At 44.4% G+C, this 23646-nt stretch overlaps 1 protein-coding gene across 4 annotated transcripts in view; it reads right to left on the bottom strand.

Annotated features, from left to right (window-relative positions):
- The window catches only part of LOC120049805 (CD99 antigen-like protein 2), a 28016-nt gene extending 9741 nt beyond the window's left edge, over nucleotides 1-18275 (bottom strand). For 3 of the 4 annotated variants that reach the window (XM_038996247.1, XM_038996248.1, XM_038996244.1), the window contains exons 1-9: nucleotides 17988-18275; nucleotides 11959-12027; nucleotides 11545-11589; nucleotides 7794-7913; nucleotides 4909-4989; nucleotides 1521-1583; nucleotides 618-689; nucleotides 306-350; nucleotides 44-163 (exon numbers count right to left, since the gene is read on the bottom strand). In XM_038996247.1, coding sequence (XP_038852175.1) covers nucleotides 44-163; nucleotides 306-350; nucleotides 618-689; nucleotides 1521-1583; nucleotides 4909-4989; nucleotides 7794-7913; nucleotides 11545-11589; nucleotides 11959-12027; nucleotides 17988-18045 — 673 coding nt within the window. In that variant the 5' untranslated portion in view covers nucleotides 18046-18275. The remainder of the gene's footprint in view (nucleotides 1-43; nucleotides 164-305; nucleotides 351-617; nucleotides 690-1520; nucleotides 1584-4908; nucleotides 4990-7793; nucleotides 7914-11544; nucleotides 11590-11958; nucleotides 12028-17987) is intronic. The other variant, XM_038996245.1, reaches the window with a different exon arrangement.
- Nucleotides 18276-23646: the final 5371 nt, after the last annotated feature.

Genomic DNA, 23646 nt, shown 5'->3' with positions numbered 1-23646 from the left:
GATTATAGATTATAGAGGACAATTTTCCCAGCTGGTCACTTACGTTGTATGCTGAAGCAGAACTTCTTCTTCTGGTAGGAGATGTAGCTCGTAACCGCGCCAACCAGCGCCACGCCAACGGCACTGACAATCCCTGCGATGGTTCCGGTCTCCGCCATGGTGTCTGGAACGAAGGGAGAACACAGAGAGAGGTATAATTCACAATCAACCATCAATATTAGACACAGACCATGGCCATGTAAATCTTTTTTTTCTCATAGAAATAATGTTGTTGTCAACCAATATTGTTGTTGTTGTCATCATACCATAGTTGTTGTCATCAGCAGTGGATGGGCCACCATTACGTCCACCTACATGGACACATTTGAAAGATGTACTGCGAGGTAGTCTATCACGTTATTTATTAACGTGCATTCATGTGCGTAAATATACAGTATTTACATCTTGTGTCCTGACAAGAGAATCTTTAACAACCCAGATGTAAATATATTTATTTGTCATATTAAAACAAGAGTATCTTCAATAATTCATCATAAGAAATACAAGCAAAGGTCGGAACACAGAAGTCTGTCCTTAAGCTCCTTAAACTCATAATTTCCCAAATCTGAGATCATCACCTTTCCCTTTGTCGGGTTTATAGGTGTTGTCTTTTCCAACGTCAAACAGATCATCGTCCGAGAAGGATCCACCTAAAAATGCGGGATATAGGATTACATTAACTGGCAACCCTAACCTGACACACCAGGCTCCAAGCCAGGGACGGTCCCCATACAAACAACGCCAATGTCTCCAAAGGAAGGTCACCAGAGAGAGGACAAAGTTCAGCAGACGTGGGGTCAACCACAGTATGTAGAGGATAAGTGCTGGTTGCCAGATTTCACCCGGGGAGGAAAAAAGAGAAGATTAGCCTTTGACAAGACCCAGCCGGAGTGAAACTACAGCTACCATCCCCATGCAAGTTGCCAGATATTATGACCACATTGGCAGGAAATTGGAAGTGGTGCCTTTTTGAGGATGTGGGTTTTGGATATAGACCATCAGTCCTGCTTTGTGCGCAGTACACCCACAGTACAAACATGCCAAGAGGAAGCTTTTAGTAGAGTACGTGTTAAACACATCCAAACAGAGTACCCATCCAAACGCAGTACACACGCTCAGTGTGTGCCCAGTCGATAACTCCCCAGTAGGCCTTGTTAATGGTGTGAGAGAGAGAGAGATCGGGGGGATAGAGAGATGGATAAATGGAGATGGAGAGGCAGAAAGTAAGAGACAGAGAGACAGGGAGAAATAAAGAGAGAGAGAGACAGGCATAAAAGATAGAGAGATGTGACATAAAGACAGGACAGATATATTGGATATTAAAGAGAGGAATGAGGTTAAATTGAACTCGGTATTATTCAAGAAGGTTTATCCAAAAAAGCTAGTACCCAGCCCAGTAGACAGAGGCAGGACAGGCACAGTAGGGTTTAGTTTGGTCAGGTAGACCATGTTGGTTAGGGTAGGTCAGGCAGGGTTCTTACCCCCATTCCCCCCTCTGTTGTTGGAAGCTCCGGCACCCTTGCCCCCACCTCCGATACCTTTATCTGACGAGCACATGACACCACATCAACCTTCTGTATACTAATACTATAATAATACTACGGCTCTACTATATTGCTACTATACTGTACTATTACTACGTTACAGTACTATAGCCTACACACCATCAACCCCCTGGTACTAAACCAATACTACCACTAATACTACTATTTCTGGTGTCTAGAACATTACTGCGATTGTACAGCTATACTATGACTATACTACTTGCTACTACACTACAACATTAAAGGCAATGTTTTCTCTTCACAGAGAACTCACTCGTGGTAAACGCTGCATATGCTCAAATCGGAAATTACCTGCAAATGTCAATTGCACTATAACGCGGATCTTCCCGAGGTCCGGATTGAATCTAGGCCTAGTAAATACCATACTACTTCGCTGCACCTGCGATAACATCTGCAAATCTGCGTACACGAACAATAAACTTGGATTTGAACAGGGATGGCGTTATGGGCGGATCTTAGGGGACCTGGCCGGCCTTACCGTACCTCCTTGCCGTCCAAATGAAATATAGAGTATTGATAATTTATTTGACCGAGACATGCGCCAACAGAAAGATGGTGTGCGTCCAAAATAATTCTAGCGTCCTAACAGTGCACTTTTCTTCAATTTGCAAGTGTCTGAAACAGCGCCCCTCTGTCTTACTATATGTAGACAAACAAAGAAGTGTAATGGGTTCGCACTCAAAAATATGTCGCATAAAGCTTACTTCAATATTATTATTATAGTCAATGGAGCTAAGTTCCCATTGCTGTTCCAAAAGTCTGTAGATAGTAATATTTATCAAATAATGTTTTTTTTTTAGTAAGCACTAGTTGTGCAAACTCAATGATCTAATTTGTAGGCACCTCGCGTAAGCGGTTGGAGAGGAAGAATTTGAGGGCGTCCATACCGCCATCGTTTGGAATATTGGTATATAGCAATGAGCCATTAAGAGTGACCAACCAGTCTCCTTCAATAATAACTGGTCTACTTTGTAGTTTCATTAGAACAAATGCTGTTTTGAATTAAAGATAATTGGACCCACACACTGAAGGCTGTAAAGCCGAAACATCCGTGTACGCTATCCCTTGACGCAGTAAAAAAATAAATAATACAAATCCCTTTATGGGGAAATTGTAATTGGATTTTATTTTTTGAAAACAATCCTTACAAAGATCATGTTAAATATTGGACCAGCTATATAGACGATTGCTTTATGATCTGGTCGGGTTACGAAATTAAATTAAATGTCTTAACTAGATTAACTCTGAAGTACAATCAATTTCATTCACTATGGAAAATAACATTAACTCTATACATTTCTTAGATGTACTTGATACAAAGGGACAATCTCTAAGTACTACAGTTTACAGAAAATACTATATTGACAGTTGATAGTTATCACCCTCTCCCCCTAAAATGAGGTTTACCAGTAAGCCAACTTCATAGACTGCGTCGCATCTGTGACACAAACGAAGAATATGATAAGACAATCAAATTCTCTTCTTGAGCGTTTCCGCTTGAGAGGATACCCGATTCCTGGCTTGATAAAGCTCGAAAAACAAGTTCAAAGCTTTAACAGAAGCCAGTTACTTAATAAATCCCCACAAAAAAAAGAAACTGTTTCCTGTAAACTATATACTTACTTTCAATAATAGCCGTAATGGCATCGAGTCTTTAACACTGGTACATTATCATCAGACTCCTCCTTAAATTCTGCTTTTTAGAATCTACCTTTATTCACCTGTAAACGATCAAGAAATCTATCAAACTTATTGGTTAAATCAGATGTGGTCAGAGGCATTCGTAAAAGGATGCTTCCCCCTGTAGATCTTCCCATGTACCTCTTGTAGCAACATCAGGAAATGTTCCAACTTTGTATGCCCTCAGACTTCTAGGACCTATGAAAGTAACGTATAACTTGCACGACTAAAGGAGTTGCGTATATGTTACAGTGTTCTTGCAATTATAATTATATTGGAAAAACATCCCGTGCCTTGAAATTACGTCTTGGAGAACATAAATCCACGATTAGACGTCAAGATATCACCTCGCCAGTTGAGAAACACTTTATAAAACAAAACATTTTTTTTTAAATGAATTGCGTTGCGTCGGGATCGAAAAAGTTAATCCACCACGTAGAGGAGGTGACTATGACAACAAACTACTCCAAAAAGAAGCCATGTGGATGTATACATTCAATTCTGTCTCTCCGCGCGGTTTAAACGAAGAATTCGATTTCACCTCCTTCCTATATGCCACATTTAGACTGTTATACAAGAACTGTCCATATCAGATTTTGCATATCGTTTATGAGTTGTCCCGACATATTGATGAACGGCTTTGCCTGATGTCCTTTGTGGTAGGCTATCTGATGAATTGATGTGATGTATTTAGGTGAGTGGACACCTGAGGGCGATTGATTTGTGAGTTGCCCGTGCCCGCTCCCATATCCTATAATTCTGTATCTCTTTGTGACTCATTTGTATACAGGTAGACCAGAAAAGCGATATCCCTGATTGGCAGATGAATGCAACCTCTGATTAGAAGCACCTGCTGCACAGCTGTTGATCTTTGCAAATGCTGTTTTGAATGAAAGAAATGTGTACCTACACACTGAAGGCTGTAAAGCCGAAACATCTGTGTACGCTATCCCTGATGCAGTAAATATATATATATATATATAAAAATGTGAGTGCGAACCCATTACACCTGTTTGTCTGAATTCGCGGGTTTACGCACCAGCCAAGCTTCTGGGAGAACGTGATGGTTCTCTTTTGATTAGTTACTATATGTAGCCCATGTATCTGATGCTGTCTGGCCAGAAAGTATGACAGCATCAGATACATGGGCTTTTCGCTACACCCGCAATAACATCTGCTAAACACGTGTATGTGACCACATTTGATTTGATTAACATATAGTAAGACAGAGGGGCGCTGTTTCGCTCGATCGAATGCTTTCTCCGGTGAGATAGTTTCAGCCACTTGCGAATTGAAGGAAAGTTGGCGAATGCGCTGTTCGGATGCTTGACTTATTTCGGAAGAATGTGCGAAAATAACCTACTTTTTTACGTGATTTGTTTGACAATCAGATGAAGGCATCATGACTGGATGTGTTCGTGCCAAGCTCGTTCACACATAGGAGGTCCTGTGAAAAAGCGCGCCCCCTCTGGAAATCAAATGCCCGTCCAACTGATTCGTTCTGGTGCCCTGTACCATACCTATTGCAAACCCCCACTATAAGTATGTCAAATACAAATAAATTAACAAATTAACAAAAAAATACAAAACACTTAAATAGACAAATAATAAAATAATAGGTAACCTGCTTGTCCCTTGTTCTTGTCCTTCCCTCCAATGTCGTTTTTGGGGTCCAGAGCATCACTCAGGTCAAACTCATCACCTGCTGCAGGGAAAGGTCACAGGTCAGGGGTCAAAAGTCAAAGGTAGAGTTGCAAAATTACAGTAAATACCCAAGTTTTCGTGCTTATTCTCTCCTTATTCTGGGAATCTTCCAACCGGGATTTCTGGAAAACCAGGAAATGTGGAGAAAATTTGTCACAAAGGTGAGCCTGAACAAACCACTGCTACGATGCGTCTAGCACACCTCACCCGAGAGGAAACCACTGCAGTAGTGACTTCTGTTAGCCTGGTCCAAGATCTGTTTGTGCTCTTGCCAATTCCATTGCTGTCATTGTCAAGCCAAACATGCACTTAGGTTACAATTATGTCACAATATACCAAGCATTCCAGAAATAGAGCAATATACAACAAGCTGTTGTATACAACAAATAGACAAACTTACAATGACCACAAATAAGGACAACGAGACATTTTGGGATTGAATACATACTAAATAGGTCCAAAGGTCATTCAAAGGTCAAATTGTTGTTTGGTCACTTGGTTGCATTCCAGAATGTGACAGAGTTCTATGGCTCAAAAGCCCAACAGTGAAAGAAGATACTGACTCAAAACACAATATTTACACACACAACAACATGTGTGACAACAGATGACAAACAACAACAACATGAAAACAACATGGCGTGTGTGTCTATAGTGTGTCTACAATGGTGTGCTATAGGAGAACAAGATGTAACTGATGCAGACAAGATACCACTATAACGTGTGTGAATATAGACATGGAGTGTGTTCCAATAATCTCCACTCGCTTCCTTTCCTCATCTCCTCTCCCCCATTATAACCATTAGGAGTTGTCATCTGTCCAGTCCAATCAGACCAGTGTTCATGAGGCAAAGCAGAGACCGGGAACAAGGAAGCTAGTTTAGACCAGAGCCATTGATATTGTATAGAGATTTTGGCAAACTAGCCTCCATGTTGGATCCAAACATTCCATGCCATTAACGTTCTAATATGCATTCTAATGAGAATGGTGTCAAAACGGTGCCTATACAAATTCTAAAATCTAAAACGGAGTTTGCCAAACTCTGTATATCTACACCTCTGTTTTAGACTGATGGGACATAGGCATTGTCTTCCGACAAGAGGCCGACGTCACCCACAAGCAGCGCTGGTCTTTCGAACCAACCGTGCAGATGGGATGATGATGTGCGACAACGGGAATACACACGTATATTGACGCTGATACATAGGCTGCATCTGAAATGGCACCCTGTTCCCCACATCTGGGCCTGGTCAAAAGTAGTGCGCTATATAGGGAACAGGGTGCCATTTGGGACGCACACGCAAGATGTGAAAACGGACGGGAGGGTGGGATGGTGTTTCTAAGACCTGGGTTCAAACGCTATTCAAAATCGTTTGAAATACTTTATAGGTGCTTGTTTTGAGCTCGCCTAGCTTAATGGACCAATAGAATAGTCTGAAGACTGCAAGCTCCCGCCCATCTGGCACTTCAGCAGGCTCAAAGTATTTACGTTTTGAAGCGTTTCAAATAGTATTTGAACCCACGTCTGTTCGTTAAGTGGTAGCGGTACCAACCGGGCTGGGGCCTAGGTGGGTTACGGGGGCCCTTGGTGGCGCGGGGGAGCAGGCCCGGGCGGAGGCCGGGCCCAAAGTCAAAATCAGCCTGGGTGTCATCTGTTAGTGTAGTGAGTGCTCAGGAATTAGTATAGCCTAGTTAGCGTTCAGTCTGGTTTAACAAGGCTTAATGCTAGGCTTAGGACTAGATTCAATCCAGGGCGTGGAAGATTTGGCTATAGCGTGATTGGAATTTAAAGGCAATGTTTCTGCGTTCATAGGGACTGCATTCAAAGTAAACGCTGCATATGCCGGCTCAATCGGAAATCCCCTTTAAATGTAAATCACGCGATAACGCGGCTCTTCCACGCTCCGGATTGAATCTAGCCCTTCGTTTAAGTGGTGTTAGGACAAGTTCTGTACAGATCTGTTAGTGTTGTGATCACTCTAGGGATAGCTAGTAGGGTTAATGGAATCCCATACAGTACTATAGTAGAGATGCTTGTGAGTTGTAGCGGATTTAGCTAGAGATGATCTGAGAATAGTATGGTGACTGCAAATGTACATACACGTTAATACCACATCATCAGAGGAGGCTGGTGGGAGGAGCTATAGGAGGACGGGCTCATTGTAATGGCTGGAATGGAATCAATGGAATGGTACCAAACATCAAACACACAAAAACAACGTATCTGACTCTGTTCCATCTATTATATTCCAGTCATTACATCGAGCACGTCCTCCGATAGCTCATCCTACCAGCCTCTTCTGCACAACATAAACACGAGGTGCAAGGCCAAGACTATGACTAACAAATAAGGGACAGCCTTTTTCACAAGAGAGATACAGACATACATGTGTTGATGGTACCGTGCTATCTTATAGCAGTGGTTCTCAAAACGGTTTGTGTGTAGTGATCCATCTTAAGCATTGTCTAGACGTTGTTGTCAATAGTTTACCCATCAACTGTTCCAGCTGACTCAAACCCGAGACTGTATTTTGCTTATAATCAATATCTATTGACAAGCAGTATTGGCTGACTCTACACTACACGACTCGACTGCGGCCATTGCATTTGCTAAGTACACCACCTGTCTTCTACATTGCCTACTTGTGAGTCACTTAGGGTAAACGCCTCACCTAAACGAGAGACTTAATGCATGCGGGTTTAGTAAGCAGGCCGTTGCAGGGATTTCTCCATTCACGTGCTAAGTGTAAAGGGTCTGATTAGAAAGCCTGTATTTTATGGTGGTTTCTTCCCTCATGTCTCACCTGGTTTGGGTTTGGGTTTGAGCGGGGCCTTGGTTGCTGGGACTTTAGGAGGAACCTTAGAAGGAGCTTTGGTGGTGGTAATCTTGTCCCCCTCTCCAAAGAAGTCTGACAGGTCCAGGTCTGAAGAACACAACATCAAAATGACCGTAGTCAGTACCGTCAAACCATGGCTAGATTGGATACACGTCAAGACAAAGCCCGTATATGATTTATTATTGCCCACCTGCTTAAAAGATGATTTACCTGCTTTGTGCCCGTACACCTATAGGTCTTTGTCATTGGTCTAAATTTGCACTAGGAATTATTTTCATGCATGTGGTAAGTAGCCCTTTAGTACATATGGTGCCTTCAGAAAGTATTCACACAGAGATGAGCCAAGGGACCAAATTCAGGGAGAAAACGGGATAAACTAAATTTGCTAGTGGCCATACCACCCTGAACACGCCTGTTCAGGGTCGGCCTGATTAGTACTGGGAGAGAAAAAAGAAGAAAAAGTACGTATTCACACACCTTAACTTTTTTCACATTTTGTTGTGTTATAAAATTGATTAAATTTAGTTTTTCTTTTGTCACTGACTGGCCCACAGACAATACCCCATAATGTCAAAGTGAAATGATGTTTTTAGACATTGTTATGGCAAGCCTAAATACGTTCAGTCCTAAAAGTCTGCTTAACAAGTCACATAATAAGTTGCATGGACTCTGTGTGCAATAATAGTGTTTAAAATGATTTTTGAATGACTACCTCATCTCAGTACCCCACACAAACAATTATCTGTGAATGTAAAACACAGATTCAATCACAAAGGCCAGGGAGGTTTTCCAATGCCTCGCAAAGGGCACCTATTGGTAGATAGGTAAAAAAAAAACATTAAAAGCATGTTGAAGTTATTAATTACACTTTGGATGGTAAAGCAATACATCCAGTCACTACACAAATACAGGCGTCCTTCCTAACTCAGTTGCCGGAGAGCAAGGAAACCACTCAGGGATTTCACCATGAGGACAATAGTGACATTAAAACAGTTACAGAGTTTAAAGGCTGTGATAGGATGGATCAACAGCATTGTAGTTACTCCACAATACTAACCTAAAGGACAGAGTGAAAAGAATGAAGCGTGTACAGAATAAAAATATTCAAAAACGTGCATCCTGTTTGCAATAAGACATTAAAGTAAAATTGCAAAAAATGTGGCAAAGAAATTAACTTTATGTCCTGAATACGCTGGGAGACAAATGTACTTTTCAGCAGGACAATAACCTAAAACACAAGGTCAAATCTACACTGGAGTTGCTTACCAAGACGACATTTAATGTTCCTGAGTGGCCTAGTTACAGTTTGGAACTAAATCGACTTGAAAATCTTTGGCAAGACTTGAAAATGGCTGTCTAGCAATGATCAATAACTAACTTGACTGAGCTTGAAGAATCTTTTTAATAAAAATTTGCAAATGTTGTACAATCCAGGTGTGCAGAGCTCTTAAGAGACTTACCCAGAAAGACTCACAGCTGTAATCGCTGCTAAAGGTGATTCTAACTCGTATTGACTCAAGGTTGTGAATACTTAAGTAAATTAGATATTTCTGTATTTCATTTTCAATAAATGTGCTAATATTTCTAAAAACTTGTTTTCACTTTGTCATATTGGGTATTGTGTGTAGATGGGTGAGAAAAATATTTAATCCATTTTGAATTCAGGCTGTAACACAACAAAATGTGGAATAAGTCAAGGGGTATGAATACTTTCTGAAGGCACCGTAGCTACAGTAGCTGGTAAAAGTATTTTTAAATATATGGATTCAAAGTACTTATTGGCATGTTTAAACCATAGATTATTGTGATTACTAAGAAGCGGTATGTGTTAATTGTAAAGGTGGCCAAGGTGCTGGGGATCAGAAGTGCCAGTGCAAGGGAGTAGTCCAGGGGGTGTCGTATGCTGAGACAGTGAAGAAAGTAGAGGAAGAGGGGTCAAGGGGGAAAGATCCTGAGAGGATCCGTGTAAGTAAGTGGATCTGTGCCAGCAAAGAGGGATAGGCCAACAAGTGATATATGCTTCAGTAAGATTGGCTTCTTAGCATTCATAGCAACGGTTATCAACTGTACTGCAGGGATGGTACGAGATTTGTTTATTTTTTCCCCCATTTTCCCTTTCGCCTTCTTTAAATGTCTTTATTTTATTTTGTGGCACAAATTATAATGTGTTTACCCAAGTCCAGTTGGTGGCGGTAATGCAACATATATTGGATGCCAACCGCCGTAAAACCTCATAGAAGAAGAAGACGTTGACTTTGCAAGTCTGCACTTTTTAAAATAAACAAAGTCATTTTATAGCTATTTATTTCTCAGTTCCTCTTTTAATGCCTTTTAGATGAGAAGGTATCGGCCAGCTTGTCACATTTGCTGTCAGAATTGGGATTAGCCCCTATCCTTTGGGGTGACCTATGGTTTTAAAAGTTTTTTTTAGAAGACTGAGGTTCCAGGATGGACTGAATTAACAGCCGGTGATAGTGGCCTCGAGCAGATACAGTCCTGAGGATGCAGACCAGCAGCAGAGGAGGTCAACTAACCACAGTGGTGCAAGTGTTCCGTTGGAGGAGAGTCCAGGATGGGCGGGAGTAGACGGTTGCTCAGCCCTGAGGAGAGCAGCGGAGCCTGGTATAGGAGAGCACCGGTTCAGGTGTATTCCATTCATTCAGTATGCACAATAGCAAGGTGAAGGTTGGACAGTAATTGAAGTGAACTCAATGGCAACTACACGGGTGGCTGTTTCTCTTCCTGTCTCACCGATTCAAGCTTTGTGAAACTGGACAAGGAAGAAATGTGAGGGAGACCCGTTCACTAAGTACTAAATTACTCTTTTTAAACATATGGATTCAAAGTATTTATTGACATCATGCAATGTTATTTATGCTCTGTATAAATGCATTCGTTTAATCCATAACCGGCGCTTTCTGTCACTGCCAACATTTTCTGTTGTATTGCACTGCTCATTGGCACAGGTGCCTCCAATGTGTAACCAGGGCTTGTGTTTTCTTGAAAAGTTTTTTTCCTGACCGTGGGAGAGCCATTTGTTTTAGCCAGCAGTCATGTGCGTTTACTTTGTAACGACCCAGCGACACTACAGCCACCGGGCGTCCGCCATTGCCATCAGCCATCAAGGGAATTCTTCCTTTGAACTCAACGAAAGCTGCTGTGCTGCCCGTGTTGCGCTCACGTTGCGTCACGTGCGATGGCAGCGTCCAAGCTCAGGAATGGCCGAGGTTCAATTCTCGATGTGTTCATTCTATATTGTGATTTGAAATAATGAGGGGAAAAACAACGCTCTGTGTAGCAGGTGGAGCGTCACATTGACGCGGCGCTGAGGGCAAAGCAACGCGAAATCAGCCGTTTTTAAGAAGTACTTTTAAGACTATTTCTCAGTTCCTCTTTTATGCCTTTTAGATGACAAGGTATCACCCAGCTTGTCAAACACAGTATCTGCATTAGGCTGATATAGGGAGAATTGGAAGTAGATGCTGCTTATTCTAATATTAGAACCTTATATAATCATTAGCAGAAAATACACTACATCTTTATTAGTAGTCTTTCAAGTGGTCAATACCAGCTTTAACGCCTACCAATTTAATAAATGGTAATAAATTAGGAGCATTGTGTTTACTCATGTAAGCCCAGTATCTACGGTACAGGCAGATATAATCAATAACAGAGAAAGTCCATATCTAGATGAATCAGTGAATCTGGGATCGTTTACCTGCTCCCGATGGAACCGGTTTGGGTTTCGGTGTGGCTGCTGCTGCTGAGGAGAAGAGAACAATGTTACACAGAATGTATAGCTTCGTCCTCAAACACTGGAAATCAGGGTTAGAATTCAGTCAATTCAGGAAGTAAACTGACATTTCAAATGCAGTTATCCTCAATGCGTCTGTATGAGAAACAATTGGAATGTCAGTTTACTTCCTGAATTGGCTGAATTGAAATGGAATGGACCCAAACCCTGTTAGATAAACATTGTCAACTGAATGCATTGTCCATGACTTCGTCGTAATAAATGTAGGATTCCATAGACCTAAAGCATGAATCCAGGTTTTGCCAGAAATAGACAGCAGCAAGTCTAAAGCATTTGAATACTGTACATTTTACAGTCATATTGTCTTTCTGTACTCACGTGCTTTAGTGACATCGCCATCATCCAAGGCATCAGACAGGTCGAAGTCACCAAAATCCTGGGACAGGACTGCAATACAGGAAGGGTGGAAGGAAGGGAGGGAGAAGAGTGGAGGGTTTTTACACAATCCATTGCAGCGAAAAGGACAGGAACTTTGCTCTAGTCACCCTCCCTGTACATGTGACCATTAAACAATCCCCAATCCCCAATCCCCAACAAACCCCAAGTCCCACATCAGTGATTCTGCTACTATATCTACAACAATGCGTTCCAATCGTTCCAAACTACAGCCATAATAATGGTGCGGTAGTATATAACATGTGCACAACACATTAGTTCTGAGTGCAGCAACACTACCAACCATACATGGGTTCAAATACTATTTGAAATCTCTCAAATACATTGAGCGTTTGCACTAGCCTGCCTGGAGTGCCAGACGAGGCAGGGTTTTAACAGGTAAGTTCAATAGTTCAGATAAAGTACTTGAAATGATATCAAATAGCATTTGAACCCAGGTCTGAAGCCAACCCATCTTTCTTTGCAGTGTAGTGAAGAATGCCTTGCGTTCTGTCAGATCTAGATATCAACTGAGATGACTGGCTCTGGTCAAAAGTAGTACATGTTAAAGGTAATAGGGTGTCATTTGCGACACAACCCATGACAGACTCCAATGCATTCCTCCTGCACATGGGACAGAATAGCTTTTCTGTCCATGTAGTGACACACACACACACATCTCTTTTTCAAGTTTTTCTTGCGACAATGAGTGACCATGAAAGATCTCAAAAGGCCCATAAGCGGTTTTCAAAAGGCCCTCCAACAAAATAATTTGGGACGTTTTCAATCAGGGCAGATACAATCTGTGTGTCTCATTATCATCAGACGGCTCAAAGGTTATCTCTAGCAGGGCTAAGTGGAAGTAGGATGAAGCTGTCCCTCTACTGATCTAAGGTCTGTTCATAATTGTGCACCCTAATGGTGCTGGGTTAGGCTTCAGGGAATAACAAGATGATCCTAGATCTGTGTCTACAGGCACCTACTACCCTTCTAAACACTTACAGTGCAATTTAGGCAATGATCGTTATGAAACTGCTGCAGTTCCTGTGTGTTTATTAGTGAAATTCATTAGGAGACATGTTAGCGTAAGGTTAGCATCCTATTTCTAATAATATCTGTAAGGGTCAGAGAGCAGCATTCTACACTGGTCTGAGAAGGGAACTATCCTAGCACACACACACACGCACACACACACACACACACACACACACACACACACACACACACACACACACACACACACACACACACACACACACACACACTGGTCTGAGAGAGGAAGCAGAAACACAGACTCAGCTAACCCTACTAGCCAAGTACTGAAGGCTCGACCTTTAGACCAAGAATAATGTTGGTCAACCCAGAACTAAAGTCTTGTGTAATTTGTCAGCAGCTCGATTAAGTCCGAGGTCTATACTGTATGTGCTCCACCCTCTCTCGTTGCAAGGCGCACCCTCTCTCCTCCCCTTCGGAAATTAGAAAGATGCTTAGCACCAAGAACACAGAGGAGCCACACTTGCCTAGTTACGCAGGCAACTTGTGGGTGACACTGGCCGGTAACACTAAAAATAGATTCAAGGCTAAGAAGACCACTGTCTATGTGACTGCAGGCCAGGCTGGGTCACCATGCACCTCTGCAGCACAGCCATGGTTCAATTACTAATGAGGCCCTAACTGATAATATGACTTTCATTGTTGCAATTTCTTAGCTATGGCTATTGCTATTAGTATGCTATAACATAGCTCTATTACTATTGCTACGCTATCATTATTTATAGGACTTATAGCTATGTAGGCTATCTCCCACCCGGGTTGTAAGGATATTTGTCCTGCCCTGCTATAGAGGAGAAAAGCCATTTGAAATTATGTAGATTGATTCTGCGTTCCAGAATTCCTACGACAATCTACATAATTTCAAATGGCTTTTCTCCTCTATAGCAGGGCAGGACAAATATCCTTACCGGGATTCCATGCGAGCTTGGTGACGACCTCAGAAACAACCACATGACTTCTGACCATCGCCCTCGTACCCGTGCGACGCGATCATGCGTATAGACGTTCTTCAAACGCCGATGAAGGCTTGTCCAGCGAACGCAATCGTTTGACCTCCGCTGCTATTTGAAGCCATTTCAAGCCATTTCCCCCTCCCCCCCCACATGGATCTTGCGCATAACAACTAGTTACTTTCTACATCCTAGCCATCAACAGTCATCTCTATACCATAGCAGTTAATTAGCTGTAATTTCTCAGGTCAACACTGAATTCACAATACGAACGGTTGTCTATAGAGACCTGTTTGGATCCCCAGCTGGTGAGTAACAAAGTTAATAAATAATCGATTCCTCTGTTCATTGACGAACACCACATGGCTCTGTCTCACTGCCGGTCTATGGGGTTGATCTTATTACTCTTCATTAAGTCTGTGGCAGGGTGTAACACAACCCAAAAAGAAAGCTGACACGCACGCATGTATGTGCTCATGCACACACACCCCTCTCCGTCTCCACAGACCCACCGCACGCACCCTTCCCTCTCCTCCTCCACAGACACGCACCCTTCCCTCTCCTCCTCCACAGACACGCACACACAACCCAGACAGCTCTCTTTTTCTCTCTGTCACACACACACTCACACACAACCCATCATCTCCCTCTCCCGAAGAAAAGACTGCAGCTAAGGTTATGCCCCCCCTCCTTTCCTCCCTCTCTCCCCCCTCCTTCATCCCCTCATCCCACAATCCAAACCCCTCTAGCTAAAATTAGCTAAATACGCACTAATCTGTGAAGGGTGGCAGAGCTGGCAGACTGAACTTTAAACTAGAGATCGACCGATTATTCGGAATGGCCGATTAATTAGGGCCGATTTCAAGTTTTCATAACAATCGGAAATCGGTTTGGCCGTTTTTTTTTTTTTACACCTTTATTTAACTAGGCAAGTCAGTTAAGAACACATTCTTATTTTCAATGACGGCCTAGGAACGGTGGGTTAACTGCCTTGTTCAGGGGCAGAACGACAGATTTTTACCTTGTCAGCTCGGGGATTCAATCTTGCAACCTTACGGTTAACTAGTCCAACACTCTAACCACCTGCTTTACATTGCACTCCACGAGGAGCCTGCCTGTTACGCGAATGCAGTAAGAAGCCAAGGTAAGTTGCTAGCTAGCATTAAACTTATCTTATAAAAAACAATCAATCAATCAATCATAATCACTAGTTAACTACACATGGTTGATGATATTACTAGTTTATCTAGCGTGTCCAGCATTGCATATAATCGATGCGGTGCGCATTCGCGAATAAGGACTGTCGTTGCTCCAACGTGTACCTAACCATAAACATCAATGCTTTTCTTAAAATCAATGCACAAGTATATATTTTTAAACCTGCATATTTAGTTAACATTGCCTGCTAACATGAATTTCTTTTAACTAGGGAAAATGTGTCACTTCTCTTGCAACAGAGTCAGGGTATATGCAGCAGTTTGGGCCACCTGGCTCGTTGTGAACTGTGTGAAGACTATTTCTTCCTAACGAAGACAGCCAACTTCGCCAAACGGGGGATGATTTAACAAAAGCTCATTTGCGAAAAAAGCACAATCGTTGCACGACTGTACCTAACCATAAACATCAATGCCTTTCTTAAAATCAATACACAGAAGTATATATTTTTAAACCTGCATATTTAGCTAAAAGAAATCCAGGTTAGCAGGCAATATTAACCAGGTGAAATTGTGTCACTTCTCATTGCACGCAGAGTCAGGGTATATGCAACAGTTTGGGCCGCCTGGCTCGTTGCGAACTAATTTGCCAGAAATTGACGTAATTATGACATAACATTGAAGGTTGTGCAATGTCACAGGAATATTTAGACTTATGGATGCCACCCGTTAGATAAAATACGGAACGGTTCCGTATTTCACTGAAAGAATAAACGTTTTGTTTTCGAGATGATCGTTTCCAGATTCGACCATATTAATGACCTAAGGCTCGTATTTCTGTGTGTTATTATGTTATAATTAAGTCTATGATTTGATAGAGCAGTCTGACTGAGCGGTGGTAGGCACCAGCAGGCTCGTAAGCATTCATTCAAACAGCACTTTCATGCATTTTGCCAGCAGCTCTTCGCAATGCTTCAAGCATTGCGCTGTTTATGACTTCAAGCCTATCAACTCCCGAGATTAGGCTGGTGTAACCGATGTGAAATGGCTAGCTAGTTAGCGGGATGCGCGCTAATAGCGTTTCAAACGTCACTCGCTCTGAGACTTGGAGTAGTTCTTCCCCTTGCTCTGCAAGGGCCGCGGCTTTTGTAGAGCGATGGATAACGCTGCTTCGAGGGTGGCTGTTGTCGATGTGTTCCTGGTTCGAGCCCAGGTAGGAGCGAGGAGAAGGACGGAAGCTATACTGTTACACTGGCAATACTAAAGTGCCTATAAGAACATCCAATAGTCAAAGGTATATGAAATACAAATGGTATAGAGAGAAATAGTCCTATAATTCCTATAATAACTACAACCTAAAACTTCTTACCTGGGAATATTGAAGACTCATGTTAAAAGAAACCACCAGCTTTCATATGTTCTCATGTTCTGAGCAAGGAACTTAAACGTTAGCTTTCTTACATAGCACATATTGCACTTTTACTTTCTTCTCCAACACTTTGTTTTTGCATTATTTAAACCAAATTGAACATGTTTCATTATTTATTTGAGGCTAAATTGATTTTATTGATGTATTATATTAAGTTAAAATAAGTGTTCATTCAGTATTGTTGTAATTGTCATTATTACAAATACATTTAAAAAATCGGCTGATTAATTGGTATCGGCTTTTTTTGTTCCTCCAATAATCGGTATCGGCGTTGAAAAATCATAATCGTGACCTCTACTTTAAACATGCAGGTGTTTGTCCCAAATGGCACCCTATTCCCTACATAGCATAGGGTACCATTTGGGATAGAACATTCAGATCATTAATGCAGTAATAATCTGAATAGAACAGAATAGGACTTGAGGACTCGACAGGTCTCATTGTCTCACAATGACACGCTCAGTGTGAGTGTGTGTTTGTGTGTGCCTGCGTCTGTGTGGAGGGAGGGAGGAAACTGGCACCCTTGAGGTCTGAACCTGCACCTGCCATGATGGAGAGAACGAAAGACACTCCACTCACTGAACGAGACCGTAGCTCCTTAGCTCACAATCTAACCATTCAATCAAAAACCATGCTGTCTTATGAGTGTATCCTAACTGCCTAAGTGATCCACCAAAAAATGTTAACTGGACTATCAATTCTTTTCAGACAATCATCATCAATAGTCCGTTTGCATATGTCTTAATTTAATTCATCCATCGTTTGAGATAAACAAAGACAATTTGAACCTTTAAAAATCCATCCATATTACCCCAGAATAACACCTATATCAATCCTGAATATTAGTTCTTATTGTCTTGCCTATAACATGAATTCTATTGATCATACTGACTGCTATGTGACTAGACTGCAACGAAATCAGCATCTCGGGGAACGTTTTTTCACCCCACATCTTCACATAAAGCTTCCTCTTGTTTGATTAATTAGAATATTCACATCGACAAAAGCGTGATTTAGAACGTGATTCATTTGGGTTCTGGAATCAAACATATGGAACATCAGTTCGCAGCCAGACTGGCTGGTCAATATGGCTCTAAGTCCAAACCAGACTAACGTAGCAGGCTACACACAGGCATGACTGGGTAGTTAGGTTAAAACATATTTTAGACCGCAACGCGTAACTATGTAATAACCCCGTCTCGATTGTAGGCTAATGAACTATGCAGCGGTGAGTTGCTGCTGCCCGTGTACCGTTATTCTCTTTAGAATAAAGAAAAAGGGCCCACTGGTTACAAACAACAGACCGAGGCAACAAAAAACTGATGAACTATGCAATAGCGTGAACCGCAACAAAGAAGAGAGAGAGGGTTTGGGCGAAACGCTTACCTTTCACAGCTAGCAGCGAGACCACCAGAAAGATCGACCATGCCGAAAATGTGCCCATGTTTGAAATTCGTCCGTCCGGTGTTGTATCGACACTGGTTCTGAAGAGAGTGATACAATAGCTTTACACTGTAACCATAAATCGACGTATATTTTTATCCGTGAGTCTGGTTGCTACAATGTAACAGTTTTTTGCTAGTTTGATCTCAAAAAAAATATTTATTTGGCGGCACCCGTGCGACAGTGGCAAACAGTTTGCTGCAACTGAACCAAAAGTCTGCAGTGCGAATATGGCGCTGTGCGCTGGTGGAGAAACGACGGGGTGGTAGGTTGGCGCAGCAGCACAAGCTACAGCGTGGTGGAATCATACGTTACAACCGCGGCGTAGGGCGGTTCCTTTCTGTTATTACAGATGCAGACAGACACACAGACACAGTGGTGATTTAAATCCCGTTATTTTCTATTCCAATGGTGTAAATGCATGTGATTGTGCCATATTACATATTCAGGAATCGCGTGTAGGCTTGTTTTTTAGTGGGTGTGTAATAGACTATGCATGATGTTGAACTTTCATTCGCCTACAGCTATTACAGAGGCAGACAGACGCACACACACACACACAAATGCAGGCAGACAGCAGACAGACACACAGACACACAGACACAGTGGTGATTTAAATCCCGTACCTTATTTCCTATTTCAATGTCGGAAAAGGCCTATGATAGTTCCATATTTCATATTCTGGAAAGGCCTGTAGGCTAGGTTTTTAGTGAGGTTGTGTTGACTAATAGAGAATTATTTATGATGTTGAACTTTAGTTAGCATCCAGCTATTACAGAGGCAGGCAGGCAGACAGACAGACAGACAGACAGACAGACAGGTAGGCAGGCAGACAGGTAGGCAGGCAGACAGGTAGGCAGGCAGACAGGTAGGCAGGCAGACAGAAAGGCAGGCATGCAGACACACTGGTGGTGATATAAATTCCATGTCCCTTTCCAATGGCAAAAAAAGCCAATGCATATTCAGGAATGGCCTCTAGCTTGGTTTTAAATGGTGTGTAATAGACACTGCATGATGTAGAAGTTGAATTGCCCTACAGACTACAGCTGCTGAATGATGTAGAAGTTTAATTACTCTACAGACTACAGCTGCTGAATGATGTAGAAGTTTAATTACTCTACAGACTACAGCTGCTGAATGATGTAGAAGTTTAATTACTATACAGACTACAGCTGCTGAATGATGTAGAAGTTTAATTACCCTACAGACTACAGCTGCTGAATGATGTAGACGTTTAATTACTCTACAGACTACAGCTGCTGCATGATGTAGAAGTTTAATCACTCTACAGACTACAGCTGCTGCATGATGTAGAAGTTTAATCACTTTACAGACTACAGCTGCTGCATGATGTAGAAGTTTAATTACTCTACAGACTACAGCTGCTGAATGATGTAGAAGTTTAATTAGTCTACAGACTACAGCTGCTGCATGATGTAGAAGTTTAAGCACTCTACAGACTACAGCTGCTGCATGATGTAGAAGTTTAATTCGTCTACAGATTACAGCTGCTGCATGATGTAGAAGTTGATTTACTCTACAGACTACAGCTGCTGCATGATGTAGAAGTTGATTTACTCTACAGACTACAGCTGCTGCATGATGTAGAAGTTTAATTAGTCTACAGCCTACAGCTGCTGCATGATGTAGAAGTTTAATCACTCTACAGACTACAGCTGCTGAATGATGTAGAAGTTTAATTAGTCTACAGACTACAGCTGCTGCATGATGTAGAAGTTTAATCACTCTACAGACTACAGCTGCTGCATGATGTAGAAGTAATTTACTCTACAGAATACAGCTGCTGCATGATGTAGAAGTTGATTTACTCTACAGACTACAGCTGCTGCATGATGTAGAAGTTTAATTACTTTACAGCTACAGACTACAGCTGCTGCATGATGTAGAAGTTTAATTAGTCTACAGACTACAGCTGCTGCATGATGTAGAAGTTTAATCACTCTACAGACTACAGCTGCTGCATGATGTAGAAGTTTATTTACTCTACAGACTACAGCTGCTGCATGATGTAGAAGTTTAATTAGTCTACAGCCTACAGCTGCTGCATGATGTAGAAGTTTAATCACTCTACAGACTACAGCTGCTGCATGATGTAGAAGTTGTTTACTCTACAGACTACAGCTGCTGCATGATGTAGAAGTTTAATCACTCTACAGACTACAGCTGCTGAATGATGTAGAAGTTTAATTAGTCTACAGACTACAGCTGCTGCATGATGTAGAAGTTTAATCACTCTACAGACTACAGCTGCTGCATGATGTAGAAGTAATTTACTCTACAGAATACAGCTGCTGCATGATGTAGAAGTTGATTTACTCTACAGACTACAGCTGCTGCATGATGTAGAAGTTTAATTACTTTACAGCTACAGACTACAGCAGTTGCAGGATGTAGAAGTTGATTTACTCTACAGACTACAGCTGCTGCATGATGTAGAAGTTTAATTACTTTACAGCTACACTCTCCAGCAGCTGCAGGATGTAGAAGTGTAATTACTTTACAGCTACAGACTACAGCAGTTGCAGGATGTAGAAGTTGAATTACTCTACAGACTACAGCTGCTGCATGATGTAGAAGTTGATTTACTCTACAGACTACAGCTGCTGCAGGATGCAGAAGTGTAATTACTCTACAGACTACAGCTGCTGCATGATGTAGAAGTTGATTTACTCTACAGACTACAGCTGCTGCAGGATGCAGAAGTGTAATTACTCTACAGACTACAGCAGCTGCATGATGTAGAAATTTAATTACTTTACGGACTACAGCAGCCGCAGGATGTAGAAGTGTAATTACTCTACGGACTACAGCAGCTGCAGGATGTAGAAGTTGAATTACTCTACAGACTACAGCTGCTGCATGCTGTAGAAGTGTAGCACTTTCCTGCAGTAAAATGACCTAGTGGCCTCATGGGTGTAATGTTATTGTCACGCCCTGACCATAGAGAACCTTACACCCCCCCCCCCCCCCCCCCCCCAAGGTGCGGACTCCGGCCGCAAAACCTGAACCTATAGGGGAGGGTCTGGGTGGACATCTGTCCGTGGTGGTGGCTCTGGTGCTGGACGTGGACCCCACTCCACCATAGTCTTTGTCCGCTTCAGTGACGTCCTTTGAGCGGCGACCCTTGCCGCCGACCCTGGCCTGGGAACCCTAATAAATGGGCCCACAGGACTGAGGGACACTTCTGGACTGAAATACGCTTCTGGACTGAAGGACGCCTCTGGACTGAAGAAACTCCTCCGGACTGAGGGGCAGCTCAGGACTGAGGGGTAGCTCATGACTGAGGGGTAGCTCATGACTGAGGGGTAGCTCATGACTGAGAGGTAGCTCATGACTGAGGGGTAGCTCAGGACTGAGGGGTAGCTCATGACTGAAGGGCAGCTCATGACTGAAGGGCAGCTCCGGACTGAAGGGCAGCTCCGGACTGAAGGGCAGCTCCAGACTGAAGGGCAGCTCATGACTGAAGGGCAGCTCCTGACTGGCGGGCGGCTCTGGCGGCTCCTGACTGCGGGCGGCTCTGGCGGCTCCTGACTGGCGGGCGGCTCTGGCGGCTCCTGACTGGCGGGCGGTTCTGGCGGCTCCTGACTGGCGGGCGGCTCTGGCGGCTCCTGACTGGCGGGCGGCTCTGGCGGCTCCTGACTGACGGACGGCTCTGGCGGCTCCTGACTGACGGACGGCTCTGGCGGCTCAGGACAGACGGGCGGCTCTGACGGCTCAGGACAGACGGGCGGCTCTGACGGCTCAGGACAGACGGGCGGCTCTGGCGGCTCCTGACTGGCGGGCGGCTCTGGCGGCTCCTGACTGGCGGGCGGCTCTGGCGGCTCCTGACTGACGGACGGCTCTGGCGGCTCCTGACTGACGGACGGCTCTGGCGGCTCAGGACAGACGGGCGGCTCTGACGGCTCAGGACAGACGGGCGGCTCTGGCAGCTCCTGACTGGCGGGCGGCTCTGGCGGCTCCTGACTGGCGGGCGGCTCTGGCGGCTCCTGACTGACGGACGGCTCTGGCGGCTCCTGACTGACGGACGGCTCTGGCGGCTCAGGACAGACGGGCGGCTCTGACGGCTCAGGACAGACGGGCGGCTCTGACGGCTCAGGACAGACGGGCGGCTCTGACGGCTCAGGACAGACGGGCGGCTCAGATGGCGCTGGACAGACGAGCGGCTCAGACGGAGCTGGGCAGACGGACGGCGCTGGGCAGACGGGCGGCTCAGGCGGCGCTGGGCAGACGGGCGGCTCAGGCGGCGCTGGGCAGACGGGCGGCTCAGGCGGCGCTGGGCAGACGGGCGGCTCAGGCGGCGCTGGGCAGACGGGCGGCTCAGGCGGCGCTGGGCAGACGGTCGGCTCAGGCGGCGCTGGGCAGACGGGCAGCTCAGCTCGCTGGGCAGACGGGCAGCTCAGGCGGCGCTGGGCAGACGGGCAGCTCAGGCGGCGCTGGGCAGACGGAAGACTCTGGCCTGCTGAGGCGCACAGTAGGCCTGGTGCGTGGTGTCGGAACTGGTGGTACCGGGCTGGGAACACGCACCACTGGGCGAGTGCGGGGAGCAGGAACAGGGCGTACAGGGCTCTGGAGACGCACAGGAGGCTTGGTGCGTGGTGTTGGCACTGGTGGTACTGGGCTGGTGCGAGGGGCTACCACAGGCGGACTGGTGCGTGGAGAAGGCACCGGATAGACCGGACCGTGGAGGCGCACTACAGGTCTCGAGCACCGAGCCTGCCCAACCCTACCTGGCTGAATACTCCCCGTGGCCATGCCAGTGCGGTGAGGTGGAATAAGCCGCACTGGGCTATGTACACGTATGGGAGACACCATACGTAGGGCTGGTGCCATGTACCCCGGCCCAAGGAGACGCACTGGTGACCAGATGCGTAGAGCCGGTTTCATGGCACCTGGCTCGATGCCCACCCTAGCCCGGCCGATACGAGGTGCTGGAATGTACCGCACCGGGCTATGCACACACACCGGGGACACCGTGCGCATCTCTGCATAACACGGTGCCTGCCCGGTCGCTCTCTCTCCACGGTAAGCACGGGGAGTTGGCTCAGGTCTCCTACCTGGCTTAACACCACTCCCCGTGTGCCCCCCCCAAGAAATTTTTGGGGCTGCCTCTCTGGCTTCCAGCCGCGCTTACGTGCAGCCTCCTCATACCACCGCCTCTCCGCTTTCGCTGCCTCCAGCTCAGCTTTGGGGCGGCGATACTCACCAGCCTGTTTCCATGGTCCCTTGCCGTCCAGTATTTCCTCCCAAGTCCAGGAGTCTTGTGTTTTCGGCCGCTGCTGTTGCTGCCCGTTACCACGCTGCTTGGTCCTATTGTGGTGGGTGGTTCTGTAACATTCGTCGTATGGAGGAAGAGAGGAGGACCAAGGCGCAGCGTGAAAAGTATCCATTTTAATAGAATACGTTAAACAAACAAACAAAATAACGATAAACGAGAATAACACGAAACAGTTCTGTCTGGTGCAGACACACAAAGACTGAAGACAACCACCCACAAACCCCAACAGAAAACAGGCTACCTAAATATGGTTCCCAATCAGAGACAATGACTAACACCTGCCTCTGATTGAGAACCATATCAGGC

Source organism: Salvelinus namaycush, chromosome 6 (genome assembly GCF_016432855.1).
Source record: "Salvelinus namaycush isolate Seneca chromosome 6, SaNama_1.0, whole genome shotgun sequence".
Classification (NCBI taxonomy): Eukaryota; Metazoa; Chordata; class Actinopteri; order Salmoniformes; family Salmonidae; genus Salvelinus; species Salvelinus namaycush.
The sequence above is the reverse complement of the archived record's forward strand: the minus strand, read 5'-3'. Positions and strand labels throughout refer to the sequence as shown.